The sequence below is a fragment of the Barbatula barbatula genome (assembly GCF_947034865.1).
Source record: "Barbatula barbatula genome assembly, chromosome: 19".
Classification (NCBI taxonomy): domain Eukaryota; kingdom Metazoa; phylum Chordata; class Actinopteri; order Cypriniformes; family Nemacheilidae; genus Barbatula; species Barbatula barbatula.
In genome coordinates this window covers 1,191,639-1,206,291 of record NC_136782.1, presented here as the reverse complement: position 1 = coordinate 1,206,291, position 14,653 = coordinate 1,191,639, and the positions used below count along the sequence as shown (strand labels likewise).

Sequence of the window (14,653 nt, the reverse complement as noted above, 5' to 3'; positions counted from 1 at the left end):
ACCTGTGTTTCTCTCTCCTTATCTTGGGTGTCTGGTAGAGGTCTTCACGGGTCCACTTAGATCCGAAAACCCGAGGTCTGGCCCAAGACCCGAGCGGGTTCGGGTCTAAAAGATTCACGGGAGCTTCAGACACGGGTCGGGTATATTATTCGTGTCTTCGGGTCTCGGGTAATATAAAGTAAAAATTTTTTTGCTTAATTGACCCGAGGAAGACCCGAACTATCCTGTACAATAACAGCGCGTCGCTTGTGTGTGTGCGTGTAGTTACCAACTCTCCTCCAACCCTCAGCCGATCGGTTGAAAGCCACGCAAATCTTCCGAAAGTCGCGGTGATCTGAAATCACCTTAGAATTGAAATCCCGAAGTTTCCAACGCTGCAGGGGTTTGCACTCGATGTAGTTACCATCGTCCATCCATCCATCCATTTTCTACCGCTTATCCGGGGCCGGGTCGCGGGGGCAGCAGTGTAAGCAGAGATGCCCAGACATCCCTCACCCTAGACACTTCCTCCAGCTCTTCCGGGGGGACACCGAGGCGTTCCCAGGCCAGCCGGGAGACATAGTCCCACCAGCGTGTCCTAGGTCTTCCCCGGGGTCTCCTCCCGGTCGGACGGGCCCGGAGCACCTTCCGGGGAAGGCGTCCAGTAGGCATCCGTAACAGATGCCCAAGCCACCTCAGCTGACCCCTCTCGATGTGGAGGAGCAGCGGCTCTACTCCGAGCTCCTCCCGGGTGACCGAGCTTCTCACCCTATCTCTAAGGGATCGCCCAGCCACCCTGCGGAGGAAGCTCATTTCAGCCGCCTGTATCCGGGATCTTGTCCTTTCGGTCATGACCCAAAGCTCATGACCATAGGTGAGAGTAGGAACGTAGATTGACCGGTAAATTGAGAGCTTCGCCTTGCGGCTCAGCTCTTTCTTCACCATGACGGACCGGTACATCGACCGCATTACTGCAGAAGCTGCACCGATCCGTCTGTCAATCTCCCGTTCCATCCTTCCCTCACTCGTGAACAAGACCCCGAGATACTTAAACTCCTCCACTTGAGGAAGGAACTCTCCACCAACCTGAAGTGGGCAAGCCACCCTTTTCCGACTGAGGACCATCGTATTCAGGAAAAACATACTTCCACCAGGCGACCAGAAGTAGATATTAAAAGACGCGCACATTTCAGTACTACGCGGTTTGGAACACATTGTTGAGACAGAATGTTCGCGCGAGTGGTTGCCATGTCGTCACTTATTTAGATTTGATTCACAACCCATTTAGCCTCAGTTTGCGCAATTTGCCAGAGCAAAACAAGAGGATCAACGTGTTCATTGCCATATCAATTTCATTAATAAACGTTGGTTTACATTCAGATCTAGTCGGGTTTAAAAAATATATACGATGGGTCGGACTCGGGTCTAACGTTATCGGGTCTGTCTCGGGTTCGGGTAAAAAGTGATTCGGGTCATTTCAGGTCGGGTAAAGATCTTTGGACCCGAGAAGATCTCTAGTATGTGGTTCTCAGCGATGGCGTGCGTGCGTGCATGTCTGTGTGTCTGTCTGTGTATCTGTGTCTGTCTTCTGTGTTTTCACCTTTTTAACTGGACCTCACATCCTATTGTACAAATGAACTTACATTTCAAATCTTGTTAGCCTGTACCCATGAACAACTGCTATAGAGAACACAGGCAGACAAAAGTGAGTTACATTGTTAATTTTATTGAAATGCAAACAAGAGTGAAAGTATAATTATAATTCACACCTCACCAAGGCGGGACGAGAGCCGTGAGGCGGGGCCTTACGGAGGAGATCGGGAGCTTAAAAGGACGACCGGCAGGACTGTTGACGAGAGAGGATCGGGCCTGAACATATGTTAAGTTTGTGTTTATGTTTTATGGCTGGCAGTCTACGGTGAGGTGGCTGCCGGTTACTTCCGTGTTTATTGTTTGTTTAATTAAAGTTTTATTGTTTAAATGTCCGCCGGTTCCCGCCTCCTTCCTTCCCTTCTATTGAACCTCATTACAATATTATAAATCATTACTGCTCAAATTGGCAACTTTCTAGATAATCCTATTCGCTGGCTTATTAAAGTGTGTGCCAACAGCACTAGCAACATCCCTTTTACAAAACTGAAAAAATTGGAGGGAAAAACTTAACAACAGATAACAGGCAAGAACACTACATGAAGTTATTGTGTGTGTTTGCCCATGAGTGTACAGTGTGTTCTTTTTCTGGTCAAAAAAGATGCGAAGTGTGAACAATGAACAACATCTAACTAACACGCTAGCAAATTATGAATTCATGATAACATTACAGACTTAGCAAACATAGAAAATAGACTATAATTACGGAAAATTTGCTCATGACAAGAATTTTGTATGCCAACAATTTCAAACATCTCCCGAATATATGGCCATGGGTGATTAGGAATGACTCTAACCTCGACCAGATCAACACTGCTAACTCCATCTGTCTCATCCATTGCTTTCCGTTGACTTGCTCCGTGTGTGTTAGCTTAAGTACTGACTAGCGTAGCGTATGACTGTGGCGCGTTGTAAGCAGGCAGGGCCAGATTAACACTTCACTGTACCCTGGGCAACAATATTCAAGGGCCCCATCATCAAAACCCCAGGATCACCATAATCTGGCAAAATACAGAATAAATTACAGTAATACAGTCAATATACTCAGTATTTCAATAACTAACTGTTCTTCGAACTACAAATGCACCACTATGTTCTCTTGTTAAAACCACTCAGTCATTATGTTATGAAAACAAAACACATCGGCATCAGTATAATCTGGCAAAATTGACCCACTACATAGTCACAAAAAATAAATAAGCAACGACTTTCAAAGCATCCAATATTTATTTAACAACACCTACTCCAAACACAAATGCATAGAATTTATAGCGCCATCACAGAGGAAGTTCACAGACAAGACAAACAAAAATCCATGGAATCCATCTCCTAGAATCAAGTAGCATTTTGGTCCTCAGCTCATTTTAAACAGAAATCACGTGTCACCTCAGAATGCAATAGGACTATCAAGTTATAGCGCAATATAAATATTTTGAAATCTGCTGTTTTCTCGCAACAACAATAAACAAACAAAATTATCAGCATTTTCATGGCTCCACCACAAGGAAAAAATGTATCAAATGCAGTATCATCTGCTCCTAAACTCTTTTGAACTTGTTTTAAAACAGAAAACAACCTGTCACATCACAGTTCAACAAGACAGGCAAGGGTTAAACATTTTAGTGCAATATAATTGCAAAATAATCTGGCAAAATACACAATTTGTATCCTAAATAATGGGGAAGAGCATGTTTAAATTTGAAATGCTTGATTTCATTTGGCAAACACATTTTACACGAGCATTTTGTAGATTATAGACTCGACGAGCGGTTTAGATGGCGGTTAGACTCGAGACCCATCACCGCTTCCCTCAATGTCGCACTCGCAGCAGAATCCGGGTCGTAGGTAGCTCTTCGCTTTCGGGGCTGTGAACATTAGCTCAAGCCGGCAGTGAAGAAATGTTCTGGCTAGCTGAGCTGTCCTCGTTGACGGATGGTGCCTTAGCAGATCATCGGAGACTCGATCGTCCGGAACATACGCGCTACATCTACTAAAGGTAAGGTGCGCACTCACTGTTTTCCCGGCGCTCGTGTTCTTGATGTGTCTGCGCAGGTACCTGCGATCCTGAAGGACAACGCTAACGTTGAAGCTGTCGTGCTGCACGCGGGAGTGAACGACGTCAGAATGCGGCAGTCGGAGATCCTGAAGAGGGACTTCAGGAGTCTGATCTAGACGGTACGCAATGCATCGCCCACAGCGAGGATTATCGTATCAGGACCGCTGCCTACCTACCGACGAGGGAATGATAAGTTCAGTAGACTTTTTTCGCTTAACCAATGGTTGATGTCATGGTGTATTGAACAGAAGCTGCTCTTTGTAAATAATTTTGATCTGTTCTGGGAGCGACCTAGGCTCTTCCGCCCCGACGGCCTGCACCCCAGCAGCATCGGAGCGGCTCTCCTGTCAGACAACATCTCGAAGGCGCTACGCACCGGTTGACTATGTCTCCCACAGGTAAGTCCCCCTCAGGTAAGTAAAAACTTTAACCATAGTATGTGCGCCTCAACTGCTATACATGTTACTGCTTCCAAATATATAGAGACTATATGTGTCCCCCGAATAATACCACAAAGTAAAAATTTTGGCAAAAGTGAGAGAAAAAATCTGATCGTGATTAAACCTGAAGACAATGTAATAAACAACCAAAACCAATTTATAAAGTTCGGCCTACTTAATATTAGATCACTAAATTCAAAGGCAGTTATTGTAAATGAAATGATCACGGACAACAGTTTTGATATACTCTGTCTTACCGAGACCTGGCTTAAACCAAATGATTATTTCGGCCTAAATGAGTGTACCCCAACAAGTTACTGTTATATGCATGAGCCACGTCCGGTTGGTCGGGGTGGCGGCGTCGCTACAATATTTAGAAACGTTCTTACAGTAACTCAGAGAACCGAGCATAAATTTAAATCATTTGAAGTGCTTGCGTTGAACATAATTATTCCTTGCAGAAGTAAAAAACCTTTGCTTTCTTTTACATTGGCTACGGTGTATAGACCCCCTGGTCCCTATACTGATTTTCTGAAAGAGTTTGCGGACTTCCTATCGGACCTATTGGTTAACGTTGATAAAATACTAATTGTCGGAGATTTTAATATCCACGTAGATAACGCTACCGATGCATTAGCACTGGCGTTTACAGAACTACTACAATCTTTTGGGGTAATACAACACATTAAAGGACCCACTCATTGATTTAATCATACACTAGACCTGATTATATCTCACGGAGCCGATCTAACCAATGTAGATATTATGCCTCAAAGCGACGATGTCACCGATCATTATCTTATAACGGGTACTTTGCGCACGCCAGGAATCAGCCCTTTAACTCGATATCGACAGGGTAGAACAATCACCTCCGCTACTAAAGATAGCTTCGCAAAGAGCTTGCCAGATCTAACTCTTTTAATAACCATACCAATAAATAAAGAATCGCTCAATGTCATGACCAGGAAATTGGGTACTATTTTCTCTAATACATTAGAAGCTGTTGCACCTACGAAGTCAAAAAAGATTAATGAGAAAAATATTGCACCATGGTACAATAGCACCACTCGCGCCCTTAAAAGAGAAACTCGCAAACTAGAGCGCAAATGGAAAAAAATCTAAATTAGAAGTCTTTAAAATGGCGTGGAAAGAGAGTGCAAATTGTTATAAAAAGGCACTAAAAGCAGCAAAGGCTGAGCACCTTCGTAACCTCATAGAAACCAACAAAAACAATCCAAGGTTTCTATTTAGCACAGTCGCTAAATTAACAAATAAACAGACACCACCTGACCTGGCTATTCCGCCGCACCTCGGTAGCAATGAATTCATGAAATTCTTTACAGAGAAAATCGGAAACATTCGTGACAAAATTGTAAAAACTCAACCTCCAAATCTGTCCTATGAATTAGCACCAACCATCGCTCCAAAACAAAGGCTCCAACGTTTTACACCTATAAAACAGGAAGATTTAATTAAACTTATCGCAACTTCTAAACCTACAACTTGCTTATTAGACCCCATACCAACTAAACTATTAAAAGAGTTACTACCTTTTGCAATTGAGCCCATTTATAACATTATCAACTCGTCAATTAATCTAGGCCATGTCCCAGGACCCTTTAAAATGGCCGTCTTTAAGCCTCTAATCAAGAAACCAAACTTAAATCCAAATGAACTTGGAAACTATAGACCGATTTCAAATCTCCCATACCTGTCTAAAATACTAGAAAAAGTAGTGTGCACTCAGTTGTGCTCTTTCTTACAAAATAACAACATGCACGAAAAATTTCAGTCAGGCTTTAGATCGCATCATAGCACAGAAACTGCGCTCGTTAAAATTACAAACGACCTGCTTATAGCATCAGATAAAGGTAACATCTCACTCCTGGTCCTGCTTGACCTTAGTGCTGCGTTCGATACCGTAGACCATAACATACTTCTAGATCGCTTACACAATTATACCGGTATTGAGGGACAGGCACTACAGTGGTTTAGATCTTACTTGTCAGAAAGACATCAATTTGTCCATTTAAATGGGGAACCATCCATTCTAACGCAAGTAAATTATGGATTACCTCAGGGATCGGTTCTGGGACCCGTGCTGTTCTCCATATACATGCTTCCCCTCGGAAACATTATTAAAAAACATGGAATCAGCTTCCACTGCTATGATACTCAGCTATATATCTCATCAAAACCAGATGATTCCTCCCAGCTATCCAAATTGGCAGAGTGCATTGAAGATATACAACATTGGATGACCTGTAATTTCCTTCTTTTAAATTCTAATAAAACAGAAATATTTCTTATCGGACCAAAGACACGCAAACCGAATATTTCTGATTATAAACTGCAAGTTGAAGGATGTACCGTTACTCCAACAAATACAGTAAAAGATCTAGGCGTTATATTAGACAGCAACCTGTCATTTCGAAATCACATCTTAAATGTCACAAAAACAGCCTTTTTCCACCTAAGAAATGTTGCCAAGTTACGAAATATTCTGTGTGTTGCTGACGCAGAGAAGCTTATTCATGCATTTATGACCTCAAGACTTGACTACTGTAATGTGCTACTTAGTGTTTGTCCTTCATCATCAATAAACAATCTACAGTTAGTTCAGAACGCAGCTGCCAGAGTTCTAACCAGGTCCAGAAAATACGATCACATAACCCCAATTTTATCAACCCTTCACTGGCTACCCATTAAGTATCGTATTGACTTTAAAGTTCTTTTAATCACTTATAAAGCCTTAAAGGGTTTAGCCCCTACCTACCTAACAGAGCTTCTATCACACTACAACCCATCACGCTCTCTAAGATCTCAAAATGCAGGACTTTTGATAATACCAAGAATAACTAAATCCACCAAAGGGGGCCGAGCTTTCTCATATGTAGCACCTAAACTCTGGAATAGCCTTCCTGACACTATTCGAGGATCAGACACACTCGCCCAATTTAAATCTAGATTAAAGACACATCTTTTCAGCCAAGCATTCACTTAAAGCAAATATGCTTAATAAACCACCAGGAGATGCTGACATTAGATATTATTTACTAGAATAATTGGATTTATTATATAACACACCATGTAGTGTGTTTTACCCCTTCTTGGGTTTTTCGTTTTTCCCCTGTAAAGCTGCTTTGGAACAATGCAAATTGTGAAAAGCGCTATATAAATAAAATTGAATTGAATTGAACTAGTTGCTAACGTTTACTAGCGTAAAGAAATGCCTATTTTCGGTATATATTTTAAATTTTCTGCGTTCCTGATATCCTTCTCCCTTTTAAATTTCCGATTAGCGCTCCCACTTAGCTACTCCATGTTTGCATTTTTTGAGTTGTGTAGTAGCGCTTGCCGTCACGCGACCGGCTCAGTGCACGTTGATTGGTGTTACCGCCCGCGGGGCCCTTTAGAGGTCGGGGGCCCCTGGGCAATTGCCCAATTGCCCATATGGTTAATCCGGCCCTGTAAGCAGGGAAACAATAAACCAACGGGCTTCTTGTTTAAAAACGGCGCAGATGACAAAAAATAATACAGATTAAAGTAACTAGTCTGGTTTGAAAATGTAAGAAGTAGAAATTACAGATATTTGGTTAAAAATGTTAGAACTTAAAGTAAAAAGTTGTCAGAAAAATAAAAAGTGAAGTAAAGTACAGATACCAAAAAATCTACGTAAGTACCATCTCTGTTTAGAAGATGCTTTTATCCAAAGCAAAGTATTTGGACGAATGCTTGTAACCAAATAGTTATTTGACCCCATTGACTCCCATAGTAGGAAAAATGACAATAGTAGTCAAAAGTGCCCAAGAACTGTTGACATGTTCCTTGTTGTTGCTGTTTTTAAGGTATGTGTTTTATAAGTGACAATGTGGGTTTGTTGGGTGAAAACCTTTGCTAGTGTTACTGAAGAATGAGTCGATTTGTTTTGGATTTTGAATGTCAAATGAACTGCTGTGCCCAGTTAAAATCTGAAAAAATTTACTTCTAAAACTGTAAAAAGGATTCCTGTAGAACTTTTATTATACCATTAAGAAGAACCACATTGTATTCAGAAATGGAGCAGTAAGCGGTTAACAGAACTCACGGGAGCTTCCCAGACACCATCCTCCTCCATGCAGGTAAATAATGGCTCTTTTTTGCTCTCCTGTGTCTTCTTTCTGTGCGGGCTGATACACAATGACCTCCACACCCTCAAAACTCTCATCGACCACTTGCACCCTATCATCCGACACTGGTACCACTCGCTCCGCAAAGGTGACGAACATCATGACTCTCATGTAGTCCAAAAGTCCGAGCTGCTCAGTAAGTTCTGCCTGTGAGGAATGAAAGAAAAATGTTAGTGGGTTCATTTGTCACATGGTGTACAGCTGCATTGCTTTATGAAGGCTTACAAAAGAGGTTCCTGTAACTTAATTGGTAGAGCAAACAAATGATATCTAACAGGTACTAACTGTAAGAGAACTGTGTGTCTGTGCTAAACTGTGTCCGTGGCAGTTATTGTACACCAGAGCGGACAAATAATGGACAAATTAACGCGGTGGTTGGGAAATAATATTTATATCATTATATTTGCATGTAGCAACCACATGACGAGTGGATGAGAAATATAGACCTTATTTAAATAAAAAAGCTCTTGTTGCAGTGACAACTTCAGTCCAACCACAACTGAAAGGCTACAAATATCAATATTTATCACAACTGTCATTTTTATTAAACTTATATTTGTCACAGTGACGTGCACAACCGTACTCATCCTGTTCATCTCTATCTCTCTCTGTGCGTGTTTAAGCACGATCATTTTGCATTTTTTGCATTGTTGGAAGTCTGTCACTTTATTGCTGTCTATGTGTGATTGCGTTGTGTCTGATTTTGAAGATATTTTTTTTTCATTTTCTAAGCTGGGTCTCCAAAGACCCCAATGGCGACGAGTGTGACTTTTTCCACATCAACATTATATCAATATATCATCAAAAAGAAAAATGTCTTGTAGATCTAGAAGTTATTGACCAGTTTCCAAGGTATAGTGTCATTTTGTCAAAGATTTTTTTTTATTTAAGCAAATGTCATATGCGGGTCAAAAAGACCCAGAAGACCGCCCCCAAGGGGTGGCCACGGCCACAACTGTATAAACTCTGGCCACCCCTAGTGTGATTTTGCAGTGGGTATTATTAATTTGAATACATAATGTAAATTTTCAATAGTTCGTGAAGTGAAATAAGAAAATTGTAGATTGATTGGCGCCACCAGAGTAGCTGTTTCACTGCCCCTCCCCCTCTCCTATTGCTTCGGTCTTTGACTGCTCAGTCAGTGCAAGTGCAAGAGCAGGACTGACGGATTCAATTACAAGACTCAGGAGAGCATCTATTCTTCACCTTTTTTAGAGACGACAAACGTTAACCGGTATGTATGCCATACAGTAGTCTACTGTATTAATTACATTCCAGCTGCTGTAAGAAGAGGCTAAATTCATATTGTTACATTAACCAGAAAACAAACGTAAACAATTATAACACACATTACACTGAATTTTTTGATTGTTTTTGGTGCCACCCCAAGATTTTGCTGTAGCCTCCTAGTGGCCACCCCATTAAAATTTTCTGGGGCGCCACTGAAGACAGCATTCGGGTAAAGACAACAATTTACATAAAAGTATAATTTTTTTCATTTACATGTGAAACACCTAAAGCCAAGGGAATCAACAGCTTATTTACATATAATGCCAGTGAATGTCACTGAGACTTCATATTCTTCCTAACATCGACTTAAATGTTCTAGGCATGAAAGTCATGAATTTGGAACATCAAGATAAAACGATTCATGCTTTGAAAAGCTATGCCTTCAGCAGAAGTGATCACCATGTTATGTAGAATCTGGATAATAGGATAATAATACGTATTGGCTATTAAATGCAAAATGACGTTAACTATATAAAGTCTATAGCCTACACTAGAATACTTGGATTAAGGATTGACATAATCTGTACACACCCATCCTGAGACATACGCCTCCGAAATATAAACACGCGATGACGCGTCATCACTGAGCCCACGCACAGCCTACACACCTTGTTTACGAAAAACGATCCGAAAGTTTGCATAACATAGAAGTAGGCTATGCGCGCGCTGTGATCAGATAATAAACACGAAATAAACTTACCAAGTGGCTCAAACTTCTGAAGAACGAGTCCGTGAGCATGAGTTTCCATCTCTCCTCTATGTTATTGGGAATGGGTGAATAAACGTAATAAGCTGTTAACGCACTCAGTAACACCACCAGGAACACTCCTTTAGATCTCATGTCGCTATTAGATTCAGATTTTCTCCTTTTGTTGGTTTCTATGGGCTCCGCTGTTTCGTTTCACGCGAGTCTTCTGCCTTCTGCGACCGAAATAGCGTCCGTCAGCTGAGTTTGTAGTCATTGAGTCGTCTGCGTGTTAATCCTGGATTAATTTTGGCCTGGCGCCAGCGCGATATGACAACACGTGTTAGTGTCATCTGATGGTGATGTGAAGCGAGGAGCCCTGTGCGCGTGCTTGAGTTGAAACACGACTGAGCTTCAGCGCCAGTACTGGTCAGAGGGTCTTCTCAAATTCCTCAGATACCCTCACGGCTCATCGCAGGGGGGATGCCCCTCCTCTCCTTTCCATACTGACGAGATATTATCAGCTCTTGTGTCATTCCAGAGCCATATATTTAGCTACGACACTAAACAAAATGGACATGCAAAGAAGTTTATTAAATACACCATAATACGTGAATTCTGGCCTATATAAAAAAGTGCTAAAAGTGTTCTTTTTCAGTCCAGAACCATTTAAGAAATTGGGTGTTCTTTTTATCATATACGATACATTTCTAAGCAATCGGTTTGACTGAAAGGTGCAAGACGCAACGCAAGTGTTTTTGCTAGTTTCAGCCCGAAGCGTTCTCATTTTCCTGTCCTGCGCCGCGTTGTTAAAATAGCAAAAGCATTTGTGCGCCCATGCTGGTCTAAAAAAGAGGTGTTTTAAGGCACATTGTTAGCGCGTTGCTATTTTGAGGAACTAAAAATAGACTAGTCTAGGGCCCTATTTACACGATCAAAGCGTATGATTTAAAGCGCAGGTGCACTCAGGGCATGTCCAAATCCACTTTTGCTAGTTTAACGGCGGGAAAACAGTCGGTGTGCATGGTCTAAACAGGTTGTCCCGATTTTGACAATTAATTATTATAAGCAGAATGAACGAGCACTGTGCACCCAACTATAGGCGCATATTACTAACGCTCTCTTTAAATAACTAAACAAATATTGGCACAGGATGGAAAAATTTGATCTGCGTCGGGCTAGCAAAAACGCTTGCGCCGGGTGTACGACAGGGCCCATAAAGTCAAAAGTGCATTAGTTGAAATTGCACCATAATCGGGACAACCCATTTAGACCATGCTCCTGTGCGCCCTTACAGTTTTCCTCATAAAAAAATTGGATTCGGACACACCCTGAGTGCACCTGCGCTGTGCGCTTTAGACCATGCACAACACGCCCTTATGCCGAGTTCCCAATGCATCATTTTGTCCCCGATTTTCAGTAGCTGACATTTTTTAAGGAATCGGAGGGAAATCGGTGCTTGTTCACATGAGTGACAATCATACATCGTGAATTATCAAAGACACAATCTGAGAGAGAGGGCAACGCTTCACAGACGCCCATTTAATATTTGGCAAGCTAAATATATGCACCTGTGTGACGAGTCTCCCCTTGTGCAATTAGCGTCGCCATGGGGACGGAGGAGATTAGAGCGGCACACCTGCTGCTCGTTACCAGCTGCGGCTCATCAGAGCCACTATAAAACGGGGAAACACAGAAGCCACGGTGAGCAAGCGCCACACAGGCAATAATCCCGAACATCTGGTGGTTTTCTTTTATATTGTCAAGGATCGGATGACTGACGCGACGCCGCCAGTCGAACCTCACCGACGAGAATAACCTAAATACCCCACGGACCAAATCCGGGACTGTGTTGCCGTGGCCAGGAAGACACTGTTCCCTGATTTCCTTTTCCTGTTCCCACGGACATTTAAAATAAAGAGACCCCCCGGGGTTGTGTTTTGCCACTTCTGTTTACGTGTCGTTACTTTGCTCGCCACAACCTGTCAAAATCCTGCTGTGTGAAATTGGTTCTGACTGAAAAATACATCCGCGAAGACCTACAGGCAATGAGATTGCAAGATACAAGGCAAAATGAGGTTCGGCTAGGAGACCACAACATCAGCAAGCATGTGAATACTTCAGCAACCTAATGCTCCCCCAGATAGTCATGCAGTGTGAAAAGAACAGTGATGTAACGATTTTGTGTAATCAGCAGAATGTACAAGCGCTGTGCACTCGCCTATAGGTGCATATTACTAATACGCACTTTAAATAACCAAAAACATATGGCACCATTGACCAGGTTTGAGTCGGTCTTTGGTGTAGTTTATTTCAGTTCCTCAAAATAGAAATGAACAAACAATGTTCCTGAACACATCTCTTTTTTTAGACCAGGACGCCCATGGGTGTACAAATGGGTGCAAATACATTTGCTATTTAAATAATGAGGCGCATGAAGGGAAAATTAGAACTGCATCGGGCTGAAACTAGCGAAAACACTTGTGCCGCATTTCCAAAACATGAAAAAAAAAGAATTTATATCATTCAACAGAAAGTGGAGAAAAGAGTATGTTAGGCTGTTCGAAAGAAATAGCATTTTTATTTACAAAGTCCAGCGTTTACTGTATTAAATGAAAAATGCTTGAAGGTTAAGCGTTCTTATTAACGACTGAACTAATATTTAGTTGTTTAGCCACACTTTTTTTTATACATTTTTTAAAAAAGTACGCTGTTCTTCTGAAAAATATCTAAACAACTCATTTTACTTATTTTCAGAGAGAAATGCACAGTACAACATTTGCTGCCTTCGTCCTTAAATAAAGACCACTTGTTTGACATAAGTTTTTTCACAGAATGATTGACCTCTCGAATTTAACTCCATCATACTATAACTGCTATTATTCAACAAATGCCTTCGCCAGGGCTGATCAATCTGTCCAACTGATTTTAAACAAGCTGTTGTGACTCCTCTGCTAAAATGGCCAAACCTCCCTATGGACGACCCAAATAATTTTCAAGCAACTCCAAGACCACCTGTGGTCGAACTCCATAACTGAGGTGTTTCAATCTGGTATTAAGTCAAGGCACAGCACTGGTGGAGGTGCTCAATTATATTTTTTAGACTTGGAAACTCTGTATTGATGATTCGTGATATCAGTGCTGCGTTTGATATGGTTGACCTCAGTGAAAACAGTGACTGATCTGGTGAGTGATGTTGGACTGTTATTATTTTTAACATAACTGCATCTACAAACAGTCTTTTTGTTTCATTGAAGAAATGTAAAATCTAAATCTTAATAACAGAAAGGTTAGTTGGATTAATACTAACCTTACCTTTTAGTTTATGCCCTGGTGTGGGGGCTGTTGCATGAACATGATGTGGACGTTTTTGTAATGAAAATGAGATGTGGGCTAACACAGCTAACTTTTGCTGGGCTGACTCGAGAGGTAGGCATACTTCCCAGGGGGAGTTACTCTCAGCTAAAAGGCTCAAACAATCCCTCTAATCCATCGAAAATTACATCTGTGTTAAGATTGACATTGCGATCAGTGGTCTTCAATCAGACATCAACGGAGTTGACTTCGGCTGTTGCCACATTACAGCAGTCGCTTGGTTCGCAAGAAGTGCAGCTGAGGACTCTGTGACAGCCACACGCTTGTACGCCTTGAAATTACTGTTATCACGATGCTGCCTTGCTCATTCAGGCTTTACTAGTCTTGTGTCAGGATCGTGACAGTCCCTCGTGTTTTGTGTGAAAGCAATTCTAGCCAAGCCAAGTCAAGTTTTTGTCAAGGTTATTGTCTAAGACTAGTCAAGTCTGTTTATTGCCAGTTGTCTAGTTTCATGTCATTTGACCCTCTTGTGGGATCTAGTTTTCCCCTGTTTGTTTAATAAAGACTTTGTTATCCTGAAGCTGCCTGCATCTGGGTTCTGTCTCTTGCTTTTTCGTGAGAACTGTGGCCAAACTTAAGACAGAGGCAAATACTTTGTCTTTGAAATGCGAGGATCTTAAAAGCAGATCAAGGAGAACTAACATTGGAGTAATTGGTATTAACAGGGAGAAGAGGGCAGTCATCCGATGGAATTTATTTCAAGCTTTTTGCACGACCTGTTGAACTTGAAAGAAAAGCCGTTCCTCGATCGAGCTCATAAGTCACTCCAGCTAAAGCCCAAAACCCTGTCAACTGCCCAGCCCCACAGGCCCTTCATTATCAGGGTCCACTTCTTCCACATCCATGAACAAATTCTCCAAAATGGAAGGCTTATATGCAAGGAAAACATGTCTTTATCTTGCCTGATATTAAAGCTAGCGAAGCCAAGAAACTAGCAGCTTTCATTGACGTGCGAAAACATCTACAGAATGTTCAGGGAGATTTTGCGACTTTATTTCGTGTGTGTATC

General features: G+C 41.8%; 1 protein-coding gene across 1 annotated transcript in view; it reads right to left on the bottom strand.

Moving 5' to 3' along the window:
- The window catches only part of aadac (arylacetamide deacetylase), a 68,493-nt gene extending 55,728 nt beyond the window's left edge, over window positions 1–12,765 (bottom strand). The window contains exons 1-3 of the mRNA XM_079481088.1: window positions 11,600–12,765; window positions 10,285–11,065; window positions 8,213–8,441 (exon numbers count right to left, since the gene is read on the bottom strand). Of these exons, the coding sequence (XP_079337214.1) occupies window positions 8,213–8,441; window positions 10,285–10,425 (370 nt within the window). The 5' untranslated portion in view covers window positions 10,426–11,065; window positions 11,600–12,765. The remainder of the gene's footprint in view (window positions 1–8,212; window positions 8,442–10,284; window positions 11,066–11,599) is intronic.
- Window positions 12,766–14,653: the final 1,888 nt, after the last annotated feature.